Here is a 13,476-nt window from a genome sequence, read left to right as displayed (position 1 = left end):
CAACCAAGAGAGCTCCTTAGGATCATGTACACCTAGCTAGAGCTTCTCCCAGGAGAAATTAAGGCCTCCCATAGCTGTCCTTGCCTAGCTCTCCTTTTCTGTTAGCAGCAATCATCCTCTTGTTCCGTGAGGGTCCCCAGAAATTCACTACAACTTCCAACAAGGTCGCCAAAAGTTCTAAGCAGAGCCCAGACACTGCTGTACAAACTGCTGCATCTGTTCACTGCCTCTGTTAGATGTGCTCCAAGATTAGAAAAGAGTAAAAATGAGGGGGAAAAAGAGTAAAAATAACAAAATAAATTCATTCATTTTTTTATTTGGTATGTGGAATATAGGTTTTAGGCTATTGACATTAACACTTTGGCTTTTCAGGGTTTGGCAAAAGTGACTCATTTACTAATGAAGTGAACAAACTATTTGTTTGATTTACTTTAGTGTAAGCTTAAACAAGTTGCAAATTTTTAGCCCAGTATCTTGATCTAAACCTTTCTTCATATGGAAAGAAAATTATCTCAGTAACTAGAGGGCCTAGTCTGCCATCTCTGCAGAGGTACACATCTCTATAATCAGAACATATCACAAACCTTTCCGTCTAACCAAAGTGGCATAGATACAGAAGCGAAAGACTCAGTAAGACCAAGACTTCTAGAGTTCTGAGAGGCAAAGAAATGTTTAAGATTTCTAGTACAACAGAAGTGCCTCAAAAATGAATGCTTTCCAAAAAGAATGAGTAAGATTAGTAATGCAAGCTGATAATTCTGAGTAGTCTGTTACTAGTTAATTACTGGGATATCTTTAAATTTTCTATTGTGGTCATTTCAAAAGTGCATTTAAACTTCTGATCTAAGTTCACTCATGTTAAAATTTTTTAAAAAAATGGAAGCACTAACGAAAAAACTATTGAACTGGAAAGGGCTATTCCATAGCTTCTGGAAGTCCATGAAAATGACTTCATTTTGCTTTACTGAACTTTTGATAGGATACTAATACCCAGCTAGGTGCATTGACTTGCACGGTACTTTGTTGAATATTATTAAGAAATATCCCATTTAAATTGAAGAAATTGATTATCTTTTTTCTATTTTATTTGTTTAAATAAAACCAACATAATCATACCAACATATGACAATGAACGTAACCAATATATGAAAATAACTAACTTTCATTTTCTGTGTTCTACTGAAGTTTTAACCAAACTAATCAACACTGTATATGCTAAATACGATTTTTTTCTCTCTCTCTCTTTCCCCCCCCCCCTTTTTTTTTCCTTCTTCAAGTTTGTGGTTCTAACTGTGTGTTTGAAGGCTGGATTAGAGACCTCATACTGGACTTTGGTAAGCAAATCTCTTTATCATATTCTCAAATGTGCTATAGAAGTATCATGAAAAAATAATTGTATTATTTTATTCCTATTTATTATATTATGTCCTTACAGTTTGCCAGACACAGTATCAAACTAAGTTGTTGTTACTATGAGGAAGGACAGAATATAATGTTTAATAGTGAAAAGGACGGCTTTGGTATAAGGCTTAAAATAATCTCTAAATTAGAAGAGTCAAATGATGGCAAATTGGTTGTAATTGAACTGAAATTAGTTTAAAACACATTAGCAATTATTACTGCTGCTGAAAGTATCATCTTGTTTTAACAAATAACAAGGCAAAGGAGTAGAGTTAAATTAATACTAGGCCTGGAAATTTCATCCATAACATCAGCTTTCAAAGCAAACAGTAAGCAGCAAAGATCTTTTTCTAAGTCATAATGCATCTGTGATGATTATTCTCTCTCTCTCTCTTTCTTTCTCTTTTTCTTTCTCTCTTTCTTTCTTTTTTTTTTTTTTTTTAACAGTTCAGCCATATAGCTATCTGGGGCAGCATAGCACTTTGGGTAGTGTTTTTTGGAATTTACTCTTCTTTGTGGCCAGTCATTCCTATGGCACCTGATATGTCAGGAGAGGTAAAGTATATTTTAATTAATTTCCAAATTTGTGCAAAGAGTATTTTTTTAGTTTTCAGTATTGGCCTTACCTTTATTAGCTTGAATATGAATTTTTACTCTAGTGAAAATGGAGTTCAACTAACAGGCTGTGATTATATAGTACAGTGAAGAACTACCAGGTAAGCTATAAGCTGTTAATCCTCCTAGAGAAGCTCTGCAAGTGTGGGTTAGACGAGTGGGCAGTGAGGTGGATTGAGAACTGGCTGAAAGACAGAGCTCAGAGGGTTGTCATCAGTGGCGTGGAGTCTAGTTGGAGGCCTGCGGCTAGTGGCACCCCCCAGGGCTCAGTACTGGCTCCCATCCTGTTCAACTTTTTCATCAATGACCTGGATGAGGGCACAGAGGACCTTCTCAGCAAATTTGCTGATGATACCAAGCTGGGAGGAGTGGCTGACACACCTGAGGGCTGTGCTGCCCTTCAGAGAGACCTGGACAAGCAGGAGAGCTGGGCAGAGAGGAACCTCGTGAGGTTCAACAAGGGCAAGTGCAGAGTCCTGCACCTAGGGAATAATAACTCTAGGCACCAGTATAAACTGGGGGCTGAGCTGCTTGAAAGCAACTCTGCAGAGTTGGTCTGGGAGTCTGGTGGATGACAGGTTGACCATGAGCCAGCAATGTGCCCTTATGGCCAAGAAGGCCAATGGTCTCCTGGGGTACATTAGGAAGAGTGTTGCCAGCAGGTCGAGGGAGGTGATCCTGCCCCTCTACTCAGCCCTGGCGAGGCCTCATCTTGAGTACTGTGTCCAGTTCTGGGCTCCCCAGTCCAAGAGAGACATGGAGCTACTGGAGAGAGTCCAGCATAGGGCTACGAAGATGATCAGAGGGCTGGAGCACCTGCCCTTTGAGAAACGTTGGCGAGAGCTGGGCCTCTTCAGCCTGGGGAAGAGAAGACTGAGGGAGGATCTTACCAATGTGTATAAGTACCTGAAGGGAGGGTGTCAAGGGGACAGGGACAAACTCTTTTCAGTTGTCCCATGTGACAGGACAAGAGGCAACGGGCAGAAATTCAAGCACAGGAAGTTCTGCCTGACCGTGAGGGGGAATTTCTTCCGTGTGAGAGTGACGGAGCACTGGACCAGGTTGCCCAGACAGGTTGTGGAGTCTCCTTCTCTGGAGATCTTCAAGGCCCGCCTGGATACAGCCCTGTCTAAGATGACCCTAGGTGATCCTAGGTGACCCTGTTGAGCAGGGGGGTTGGACTAGATGATCTCCAGAGGTCCCTTCCAACATTACCGATTCTATGAATCATTCTTTGGTAAGTTGGAATTTTTTTTAAAGAGATATCTTACCAAATTCTGAACTCAGTAAAATTGTACTACATATTTGACTGGAGACTTCAAAATGAGATAATACAGGTAGTGTATTACTTATGGCTATCTTTTCTTCGGTAAATTAAATTTTACAAATTTGCTAAATTTTTGAAACTATGAAATGCATCAAACATTTGAGGCATCCTAAAATTACATCAGCAAATGTAAATTTCTTTTTCTATTAATTTGCTTCTTGGAATGTGTTGTTGTGCTATATCGTTAACCTTTTGACAGTAATTATTTATTTGGCCTTTATTTATTATTCTATTTGTGTATAGCTGCTCTGTCTGTTGCAAATAAGATCTGTTGCAAATAAGACTGAATCCATGAAAGACAATGCCATTGCTACCTGCCCAAATCTAACTGGGACTTCAATCCTAATTACCAATTCTCAAAACCACTCAGTTCCAAAAACCGCTGAAATTTAGTATGGACTTCCCAGGCACTAATGCCTGCTTCTGGGCATGGCCAGTGCCTCGTGAGCTGAGACATTAGGTGTGTAGTCTCATTGGGAGCCACAAACTGAGAATACCTGCTTATTTCAGCAAGAGACTCTTGTAATTGTTCTCCAAGCATATCTCCACTTGGCCTCTGTTATATAATTTAGCAATTAAAAAAAAACTCATGTTGGATGTGAGAAATTAGGTTCACTCCCCTTCCTTCCTTGGAAGTGATTCAGGTCCATAAAATTTACCTCCCATATAAGCTGTTATGAAAAAGTAGTATATAGACATTTAAGTAACTACTGCATGATGCAGTGCCACAGGGAATCAATTTGAATACATGGAAACCTACGAAAAAGTGAATTTGTAACTTTTATGATTTTTTTCCCGTCTATTGTAACCTTTCATCTCCATATATATGTTAATTTTATACATTACTTTGTTGCTTCTATTACTCAAAAATAATTTTGTATATTATGTTAAATTATAGTAATTGTAGCTATCATACTGGGTATTTTTCTTTATAAACAATGTACCTTATAGACTATTTTAGAATGTTTTAAAATTTGTTCTTTTTACAAGTTTTGTAATATTGTCTGGTTACTCTTAAGATAAGAACCTTTATAGTGATGAGCACGGTGGGAACAGCAGGAGATTGGCATGGGACATCAAAGAAAGGTGGCTGCTCCTCTGTTATATTAAGAAAAATGTCAGTTATTTCATGTCCAGTCTCTGAGGAAGTTATTGTAAGAAAAAGGTTTTGTTGAAAGGAAAGGAAAGTCCTACAAACTTGAAAAAAAATGCTGTTTGGAATGTGAGGTTTATGTCAACAAAAATAAATATTCTTAGGGTTTGGCTTCACCATAGCAATGAAGTAGCTTGACTTAAAAACTCATGTTTATCTTATTTCTTGTGACAGAACTTGTCTGTAGTTGAAATGGAGCTAATTACTTTGTTAGTAGCAGCTTGTGTGTTTGTGCATGCATGTGTGTGTAGAAAGCAGCGTTAGGTGTGAGGACATGTGGAGTTTGCAAATTGTTCTGTCAAGGGGTGCGGAGTTGCTTTGTTTGTAACATCTGAATACAGTCTCCTGAACTTCTCGTAGAACTTAAGTGCTTGTTTTTAAAACTCTGTTTTCTAGCTTTCTGAAGGGTGTTCTGTCAGTCCTAATCAACTAATCCTGTGGTACAGACTGGACTGAAAGAACCTGGTACGCTCCTGGGCACTTCCTCCCTGCCAGGGTGCGCTCTGGCAGACTGGAAGTCACTGGACTGCACTGATGCAAGCCCAGACCTTTGGAACAAGTATTCTAACTAAAAGATTCACAAATTTAAAAACTGTAGAAAGGAAATGGACATTTCTATTTGCCAGCACAGTTATGGTTTGTCTAATTTCTTCTAATGTGTAAGTCGGACTTGAAAACTAACTCCATCCATCTACATTTGGTAGAAATTAATCAAACAAATCAAAAGCTGACCCACATTTCTGTAGTTCTTTGTCTGTTTTGACAGTAGCCTGATCTGGTAAATTATGTTGGAGGGGGCTTTTTTTTTATGAATATGTTCATTAAAAAATCCTGTTTTAATAAGCTGTAGAATTATAAGGAGATTTTCCCATTTACAAGAATAACAGAAGGGGGTGATAACTAAGTCATTGGCTAGATCAAGTGACATAGGCAGATCAGTTTTACATTTGGAGTCTTCTAATATTCTGAAATGACTCTAATAATCTGAAATTCTTCCTAGTCTTAGTCACAGATCCTGAAATAGAAGGGATTCAAGTTTTATCTGCTTATAGCAATGTGTTAAAACAGCTTTTCTACTAGGAGAATTTCAGTAGTAGTAGGAAAAACAGAGATTTCTGCTGGAGGAAACTTGACGGACAGTATATGAGAGAAAAATCTGGAAAACTTTCCAAAAGTTGCCAGTGACGTTATAGTAACTTTACAATTTCTGTCAAATTTAGTTTTACAGTACAATATTTAGCTGCAGCAGTGGCAGCAGTGCGGAAGCATCTCCCCAAGCAGCTTTACAACTTGTTTTCTTGATATTTTACTTGAAAAAAATGTGCTTGTAAATGTAGGGGCATAAGAAAGAATATATATCTCTTTACAGTCACTTCTTAGTTAGATTTAATACCAGTATGGAGACGTTCACCATATCATGGCCTATCTGTTTTAACTCATTACATGAAACAAGAGTTCTTAAAACTTATTTTTAATAATGTCTACATGAATTTATATAAATAGCTGCTATATTTAATTATTTTAGACAGATAATTTTTTAAAATTATTTTTCCTTAGCACCTTTATTCTAATGCCAGAAGTATAAGTAATCATAGAATTAGGCACAGGAACTGCTTATTTCTTCTCATGCCAGCTTGTTGGCCAAAAATGCTAAAAGACACCTTTGTCCAAACTCGGTTCTGAATTTCACAGTGCTGTGATTTACCTGGTCTGGCAAGGGAAGGCTGTTTAATTTGTAGAACATTGCCACTGCAGACTAGTAGAAGAACGTCTTCATTGCAGACCTCAGTAAATTGTCTGCGTGTATCTCTTTCTCTACTGCTTTGATATAACTTATATCAATAGTCTGGTTTTATGCCTAATATTAGGAAGGGGAATAGTGGCATTTACTTCTATGGGGAGTTTTTTAAAAGGAACTACACTCTATTTTCTCATTATAAAACCACACATAGCAGATCCAGTTTGCATAAATATCTAAAAATAAAGGCCAGATCTCTTTGTATTTGGTAAGGTATTTAATTTTTAGAAAGATTTTTTTTTTCTTTAAGAGACTTTACGTAACACAACAAACTGCATTCTGTGATGCCAAGCCAAATGCATTTTCAATCTATGATGCAGTGCATTACCAAGAGAAATTTCCTGTTGTCTCTGTTTTGCCATATTTGCATTATATCCACTTGGAAGAAATAATGATGTTGTGATTAAATTACGGATTATATATTTTGCTATTTATATAGTCTTTTTGCAATAAACTGTTAACTAGCAGAGATCCTATAACTTGAATCACCTATCCAAATAGCTACTGGCTGTTCCCGTGTCAGTGGATTCTTTCAGTTAATATTTCTATTCGATCAACTTTTGTTCTCAATACCACTTAAAAAAAGCAGATTGGTGGGAGAAAGGGCTTTTGGGGAAGCAGGGTTGTTTTGTTTTGTTTTGTTTTTTTCTTTAGAATGATAAAATTGGATACATTTCTAAGTCAATATAGTTCTCTCTTTCTTGAACAAATACAGTTGTGATTTGAGTTGTAAATCTTTAAGTGGGAGGGAAAAAATAAAATAAACAAAGCCTGTGTATATTTCCTGCTAGTACAACAGTTTATGAGGCAAGGCATGTTGTAGGGAAAGTGTTACGCTGTATAAGCAAGTAATGATTCTGTAGATGTCTGAATTATTGCTCATGTGTTCTTTTACACTGAGAATTTAGGGTGTGTTATTGTGTACTCAGGGTTGTGGGTGCTTTTTTTATATACCTATCTGATTAACAGATGAGTATAAAAATATAAAATTTACTCAAATAAGTAGTATGACATACTGAGATTAAAAGCAAAAGTTCAGTATGTGCAGAACTTTTTTATTTATTGCGGTACTGTAAAGTGCACTGTAAAGTTCTGCGGAGCACCAGCTGTTTCTTCTCTATCTGGCTCAGGGGAACTATAAAACTACTGAAGGAAAATGAAATTAAGGAACAAGCATGTGTTTTACAGAATTTCAGATCCTTTGAATGACATTTAGAGAATCTTCGTAAACAACAATAAAACTCCTTGTTGGAACAATTTAGCTGCACCATATAGGAAAGATATATTAGTATATACTGCACTAACAGTATTCATTTCTTAAGTATTGCTTCAGTCTGCATTATTCCCCATAACCTAGTATATGGAATTGTTAAAATTTTAATTGCTGAATATTTTGAGTTTTTTTAAGGTAGTTGTCAAAATACTTCAACTTTTGATGAAAAGATCTTCTCAGGGGAGGTGTTTGACTGAAGTCTGATTCAATTGGGAGGGAGGAGGAAGGAAGAGGATGTTTTAGTGTAATAGAGAGCAAAGTCACTAGTCAGACTAGTGAAATATGCTACTAATGGACATTTCTCTCTTGCATTTTTAAAAATCAATAGAGTAGTGTTATAATAACTTTTTATATTCTGTATTTTGCAGAATAAAAAATAAAGACAAAACAGAAAACTGTGTGCATTAAGACCTGGTAGTTATGTTGAGTTAGCAAGTAATTTTTGTCTTTTTTTTCCCCCTATTTTCACTGCTTATTACCTGCTTGAATTCAAATGCTAGCCAAAATTCTGGGTCTTCACTTTGGAAGAGGTAATTGGTGTACTACATTTTTAGTGAGGGGATATTGCTTGCTTATTTGCAAAAAGAAAAAAAAAAGAAAAGAAAAAAGAAAAAAAAAAGAAAAAAATCCGTTTTTCCTGAACACAGAGAGAGTCAGACAAGAGCCAATGTGTTCACTTAACAGTTTAAGGTCTTTCCCAGCCCATACTTAGCCTAAGTTCCCTCTGAGCTTTTTCCCACATTCTTACCACATTTTCAGGTTTTCTCCAATGCTCCTTATCCAAGTTTTCCAAGCTTTTCTTATACAGACCTGTAAATCTTTACAAAGCAGTAATCAGGGTTTTGCCTCTTTCCTGCCCTGTATACCTTTGCGAACCTCCTGTTTAAGGAAATCAAATGTATTTTGTATTTTGACGTGAGAACATTATTCATGCCTAACAGAACTCAAATGATTTCTTGAAGATATTTTAAGCAAAACAGAATCCATCCCATAACAGATCTCTGTTTTAGTCATCTATCGTCACCTGAGAGCCTAAAGTTATGTTGCAGTTGTGATAGCAGCACATTTCAGCTCATTCAGATCTTTATATTAAAAATTTTCTTTTAATTTTTCTCTTCAGGAATCCAAAATATTTTCTTTTTATAAGGAGTTGTTTTTTTCACATTTATTAGTACCTTTTCTCTATTAGATTCCCTTTAGGTAGTCTCAATTCTGAGTCCTCAAAACCTCACAATTTAAATGTACTTACTCTAGTACTAGGTACTTGTTAGCCAGTGTCTGCTCTTCCCAGATAAATTTCGGAGATCCTGTTACATATTCAGTAGCCACATTCCTATAGTTATTCATTAATGAGTTCATTATGAATGGAAACAGTGGAGCTGATGTTTGAACTATCAAATTTGCCTTTTCAGCTTACAATAGGCTGTCTTGGCAGTTTTAATAATCTTCCTTTCTATTGGCTAGTCTTTTCCCAATCTCAGCATTTAATTTTATTTCTTCCCTTCTTTCCTTCCCTTCCCCTTTGCTTTTTATAAGCAAAAGTTACTATTTTTTTTTTCTGTTTAAAGTGTTACAAATTAAACTCAGTACAGTTTTCCGTTGTACTTAAGCACAGAACTACCCTTACAAAATTCATAATATTCAGCATCTATCTTTCTCTTTACCAACTTTCTCTTTTGGTGCACCAGTTGTGAGGAACAATTTCAGTTCCTTAGCAAATTTCAGTGATACTAAGTGTTTCCTTTGCTTCCTTCTACACCTAGTATAGTTCATGTAGTCTCTTTATCCGTATAATAAATTCAGTAGAACCATCAAAACTCATCCTTGCTTTACCTCTCCTTCCACTCAAGGCATTATTTGCTATGTCTTTGAATGAACTCAGATAGGTTCCCCTAGAATTTTTCCCTCCAAGGCAATAGGTGTTTGCTTTACTTAAAGGAGGATAGATGAGCCTTCCTTCCATAACAAGATTACAATTAAAAGTAATGTAAAAAAAATAAACAGGTGATTCTTTTTAGGTTTTTTTTATTATTATTTGTTTAAAGGTGATTTTGTTTCAGATCTGTCAATCTGTGCTGTAGCACATACTTGTTAGCCAGACCTTTGCTTAACAGAACTTGATTATTTCTTCCAATTCTTGGGGAAAGTTGTTGGTTGGTTGGTTGGTTTTTTTATAAGTCATCTGTCCTCTCAGACTTATTGGAGGAAGTTTTCAAGAGTTATTTAATACTCCTTATGAGATCTCCAGCTTTACTCTTTTCTTGTTTTTCATTTTTGAAAGCACTTCTATTATTACTTCTATCTAAGGGCTACTGAAATAGCAACTGATAGAAACCATTCCTGGCACTATAATTTGTTACTGTGTTATTTTTTCAAATGTGAAATACATAATGAGGTGCCCTAAACTATCATAAAATGCTTGGAGAGAATTAAGTGCCTATGAACATAATTCACAAAATGAAAATTCAGTAAATACACCCCTAAGCTAGTCACAAGAACATGCTGTAAGAAACAGTTTTACATTTCATCCCTTTTTGGGCTCAAGTGCTTGACTCTGGTTAGAGATAAGTACTAGTCTGATAATTCACAAAATTCCTTTTACAGTTAGACCCTTATATCACCTATTTTTTTTTCCAAAATACACATTTATCTGATAGTTAAATGTCTAGAACACTTGCCCAAAATCAGTGTTAACTAAGAGCTGAATTTCATACAGTCATAGAATCAGTAATGTTGGAAGGGACCTCTGGAGATCATCTAGTCCAACCCCCCTGCTCAAGCAGGGTCACCTAGAGCATGTTAGACAGGGTTACATTTAAGTTTCTCTGTGCTTTGGAGCTTTGAGAGTAATGCTGTCTGGTGAAAGAATCATTGAGTAGGGAACTATAAGCCTTCCACTAGTCCACTTTGTATGGAATAATTAAATATTTATTGGATGAGAATAGACATTGTGCTGGATTTTGCTCTACCTGAGTGATTAAGGAATTCTCTGGGGAAAAAAGGCAAGATCCATGTTCCAGTGGATACTTAGAGTATTAATGTACTCATGGAAACAAGGGACTGAACTAAGGACACTCCTGTAACAGAGGAGAGACTTTCATCTATGTTTTCTCTATATTGCTACTCCCAGTGTCACCACAGAGATACTGTCTTGAAGCTGTCTTTAGGATTTATTGAGTGTATCTGTGAGATTTGGGATATATACATTAAATATGTGTGTGTGTGTGTGTGTATCTCCATCCTCATAATTTATTCCTCAGTGGGATGCATTCCACCCTTTGTATCCCACCTGCAGTCAGGGAAATCAGTGGTCTTGCAATGGATTGGTGATATCCTTAGCTGAAGAAGTTGAGAGGAGCTGGGAAAAACTGAAGGCATATTCTTTAGTCTATCCTTACTGAGATTCTTCATTTCATGGATTTATTTGAGTAAGAAGTTCTAGATTCTGCCTGCAAATGTCCACAGTTATCTGCTCCCCAGCTGCCTGGTACATACAGCTGCTGTGTTTAAATACCTCTGCGTTCTGTTGTGTATCAGTAAGACTTTGTTTTGTTTAAAATGTATTATCAGCAAATGGAGGGATCCCCTTTATACTCTCAGTAAGCAGAGTTCTAACTCATTAATGAGTTAGTAGGACCTATGAGATGGTTTTCTAAGCTCCAAATAGCAAAGAAAGACTGGAGATATTAGTAGAACTCACTTGTAGGAACTTCACTGCATTGGGAATTAAACACATCTGTTTTACTGTTGCATCAGTGAGGGGTTTTTTTGTTATGTATAAAGACAAACACATACATATAAGTAAAATTAATGAAGGTTTCTCTATAAGATGGTAAGAAAAAAAAACATTGCTGGTTTTGACTAGTAGCACTGAGGAGGTGTTATTTTAATAATAATCTAAAAGGGTGAGAATTTTTACCTAGAGGATACCTGAAATAAATAAACAGAAAAGGGCTTTCATAAGCTTTTCTGCAGTAGTAATTTTATGGCTCTTTTCATCTTTCTCTCTCTGCTTTTAGAAGGCTATCCTTTTTCAAATCTGTGGTAGCTGTTTCTGCAGAACATTTTGTAGTAAAGAAAAAGGGAATATCCTCACTCTTCATTTTGGCATGTAATTTCCTTATAGTACATTTTCATCAGTGCATTAAAAATGTTTTACTGCTATGATTTCTAGTCTACTATCAAGCTGGGAAAGAGTAATTTTCAGATTTTTTTTTCCTTAAAAAAAAGTTACGCGCCAATATAAAATCTGTATGTTGTGCTTACCGGCAATGTTAATTCATTGTAGAAAGTCCTAAAATTGAGCATGAGCTACAGAGACAACAAATTATTTATCCTCCCTGCAGGATTTGTTAGTCCTACAATAAACTAGGCTTTCCAGCTCTCATTTTGGATTACTTCTGAATTCCCCTGGGAGCCACTTTTGTGGCAGATTCCATTTGGTTTCACAAGGCCTAAAGGGGAAAAACTTGGCATAGACCACAAATCTCTCACATTAGGAACAATTTGTAAACCACGAACAGAGGCAGCCAGAGTCCGTCCCCAGAACAGGCTGCTCCTGTTAGTGCCATTGTCTGAAAAGGATTGGTTTGCCATTTCCCAGATGACCTGCCTATGTGTAGAGAGATGTGAAAAGTTAGAAACAAAAATGTTTTCTACAGAGTGAGGGGGGAGCTTTCTTGTACAGAAAGGAAGGAAATACCTCTGTGGGATTTTATTTTTCCCCTCTTCGTCCAAAAAATACAAAGAGGCCCTCTGTCTTTAATGCGAATGTCGGCTTTAAGTCTTTTAGGTTTGGATTAACTCTGTAAAAGAAAAAAAATCTGACAGGCTTTCAAATATGACGCAAAAAACTTTTTTTTTTTCTTCAATTCATGTCGTTCATTTGTAAAGCCAAAGGCTGGATGGGCTGAATAGTAGGCGCCAGTTGTTCCTTCATTCATAGTTAGCATTACAATGGTCAGAATTAACATCCTAAGACCTACATTATCACTTTTGCTGTTTCATCAGCAAACATTTAATACAGGGTAGCTAGTGCGAGGACGGCTCTTTGCTGTGTTCTCATAAACCAAAAAATGTTATTAATAATAGGAAAAAAAGGATGGTACTTACTACAAATTTTTCTATGCTTTTTTTGTTGTTATTTAGGAAACAATTAGTCTCTCTAATCGCTTACTTAATTATAAAAGCTCTTACAAAACATATTGTGGTAGACATTTCTGTTTTAAGAACTGAGTATGTCATCAAGTATGTCAAAAGTCATGTTTTGCTTATAAAGTGACAATGCAAATACATTTTCTCCACTTCCTGATAGAAGTGCTTCTTTTTTTTTCTTCCTTTTGAAGATGTGAATTGTTTTGTTTTTGAACCTGTTACTTTCGCTGACAACTTTTGGCAGAATTAATTGCTAAAATCTCAGGGAAATATATATGTCCTTTAACATACGTTGTGGCAAGTTTACCAAGTTTTCGTTCAAATATATTCTAATGCTTTCCAAAGAATCTGTGTAACTGATCCAGCTGATTGGATACAAAAACAAGGTAAATGAGACTTTTTTCTATATTGGAATGATTTTTTCCTTTTTTGTTTTTACACAAGTAACAGTATGCCAGGTATAATTCTAAAACAAACTTTCATGCGTATGTGTTCAAAAGTTAGACTTGAACTCCTGCAAGTTATCTGCATTTGTCTGCTAATTAAGATTAGTAAAATATCAGTTTGTTTATTTCAGTTAGGTGCTGAGGTTTAACCTGAAAAAGGAATTAGTCTCCAAGAAATGAAGCAAAGGGTTTGAAAGGCTATCATTGTGCACAAATGTTACGTTTAATCTCTATGCAATCTAACTGTATTACAAGGGCATTTTTAATACTGACTGCAAACCAATCTTTCAGTAATATGCTTGATTAACT

The 13,476-nt window shown here is 36.1% G+C and overlaps 1 protein-coding gene across 3 annotated transcripts in view; it reads left to right on the top strand.

Moving 5' to 3' along the window:
- The window catches only part of ATP8A1 (ATPase phospholipid transporting 8A1), a 117,768-nt gene that overhangs the window by 90,851 nt on the left and 13,441 nt on the right, over positions 1 to 13,476 (top strand). For all 3 annotated transcript variants that reach the window (XM_062575507.1, XM_062575509.1, XM_062575508.1), the window contains 2 exons: positions 1,278 to 1,334; positions 1,849 to 1,956. In XM_062575507.1, coding sequence (XP_062431491.1) covers positions 1,278 to 1,334; positions 1,849 to 1,956 — 165 coding nt within the window. The remainder of the gene's footprint in view (positions 1 to 1,277; positions 1,335 to 1,848; positions 1,957 to 13,476) is intronic.

This window comes from Rhea pennata, chromosome 4 (genome assembly GCF_028389875.1).
Source record: "Rhea pennata isolate bPtePen1 chromosome 4, bPtePen1.pri, whole genome shotgun sequence".
Taxonomy (NCBI): domain Eukaryota; kingdom Metazoa; phylum Chordata; class Aves; order Rheiformes; family Rheidae; genus Rhea; species Rhea pennata.
Note: the sequence above shows the minus strand (reverse complement) of the source record. Positions and strands in the feature narration are given on the sequence as shown.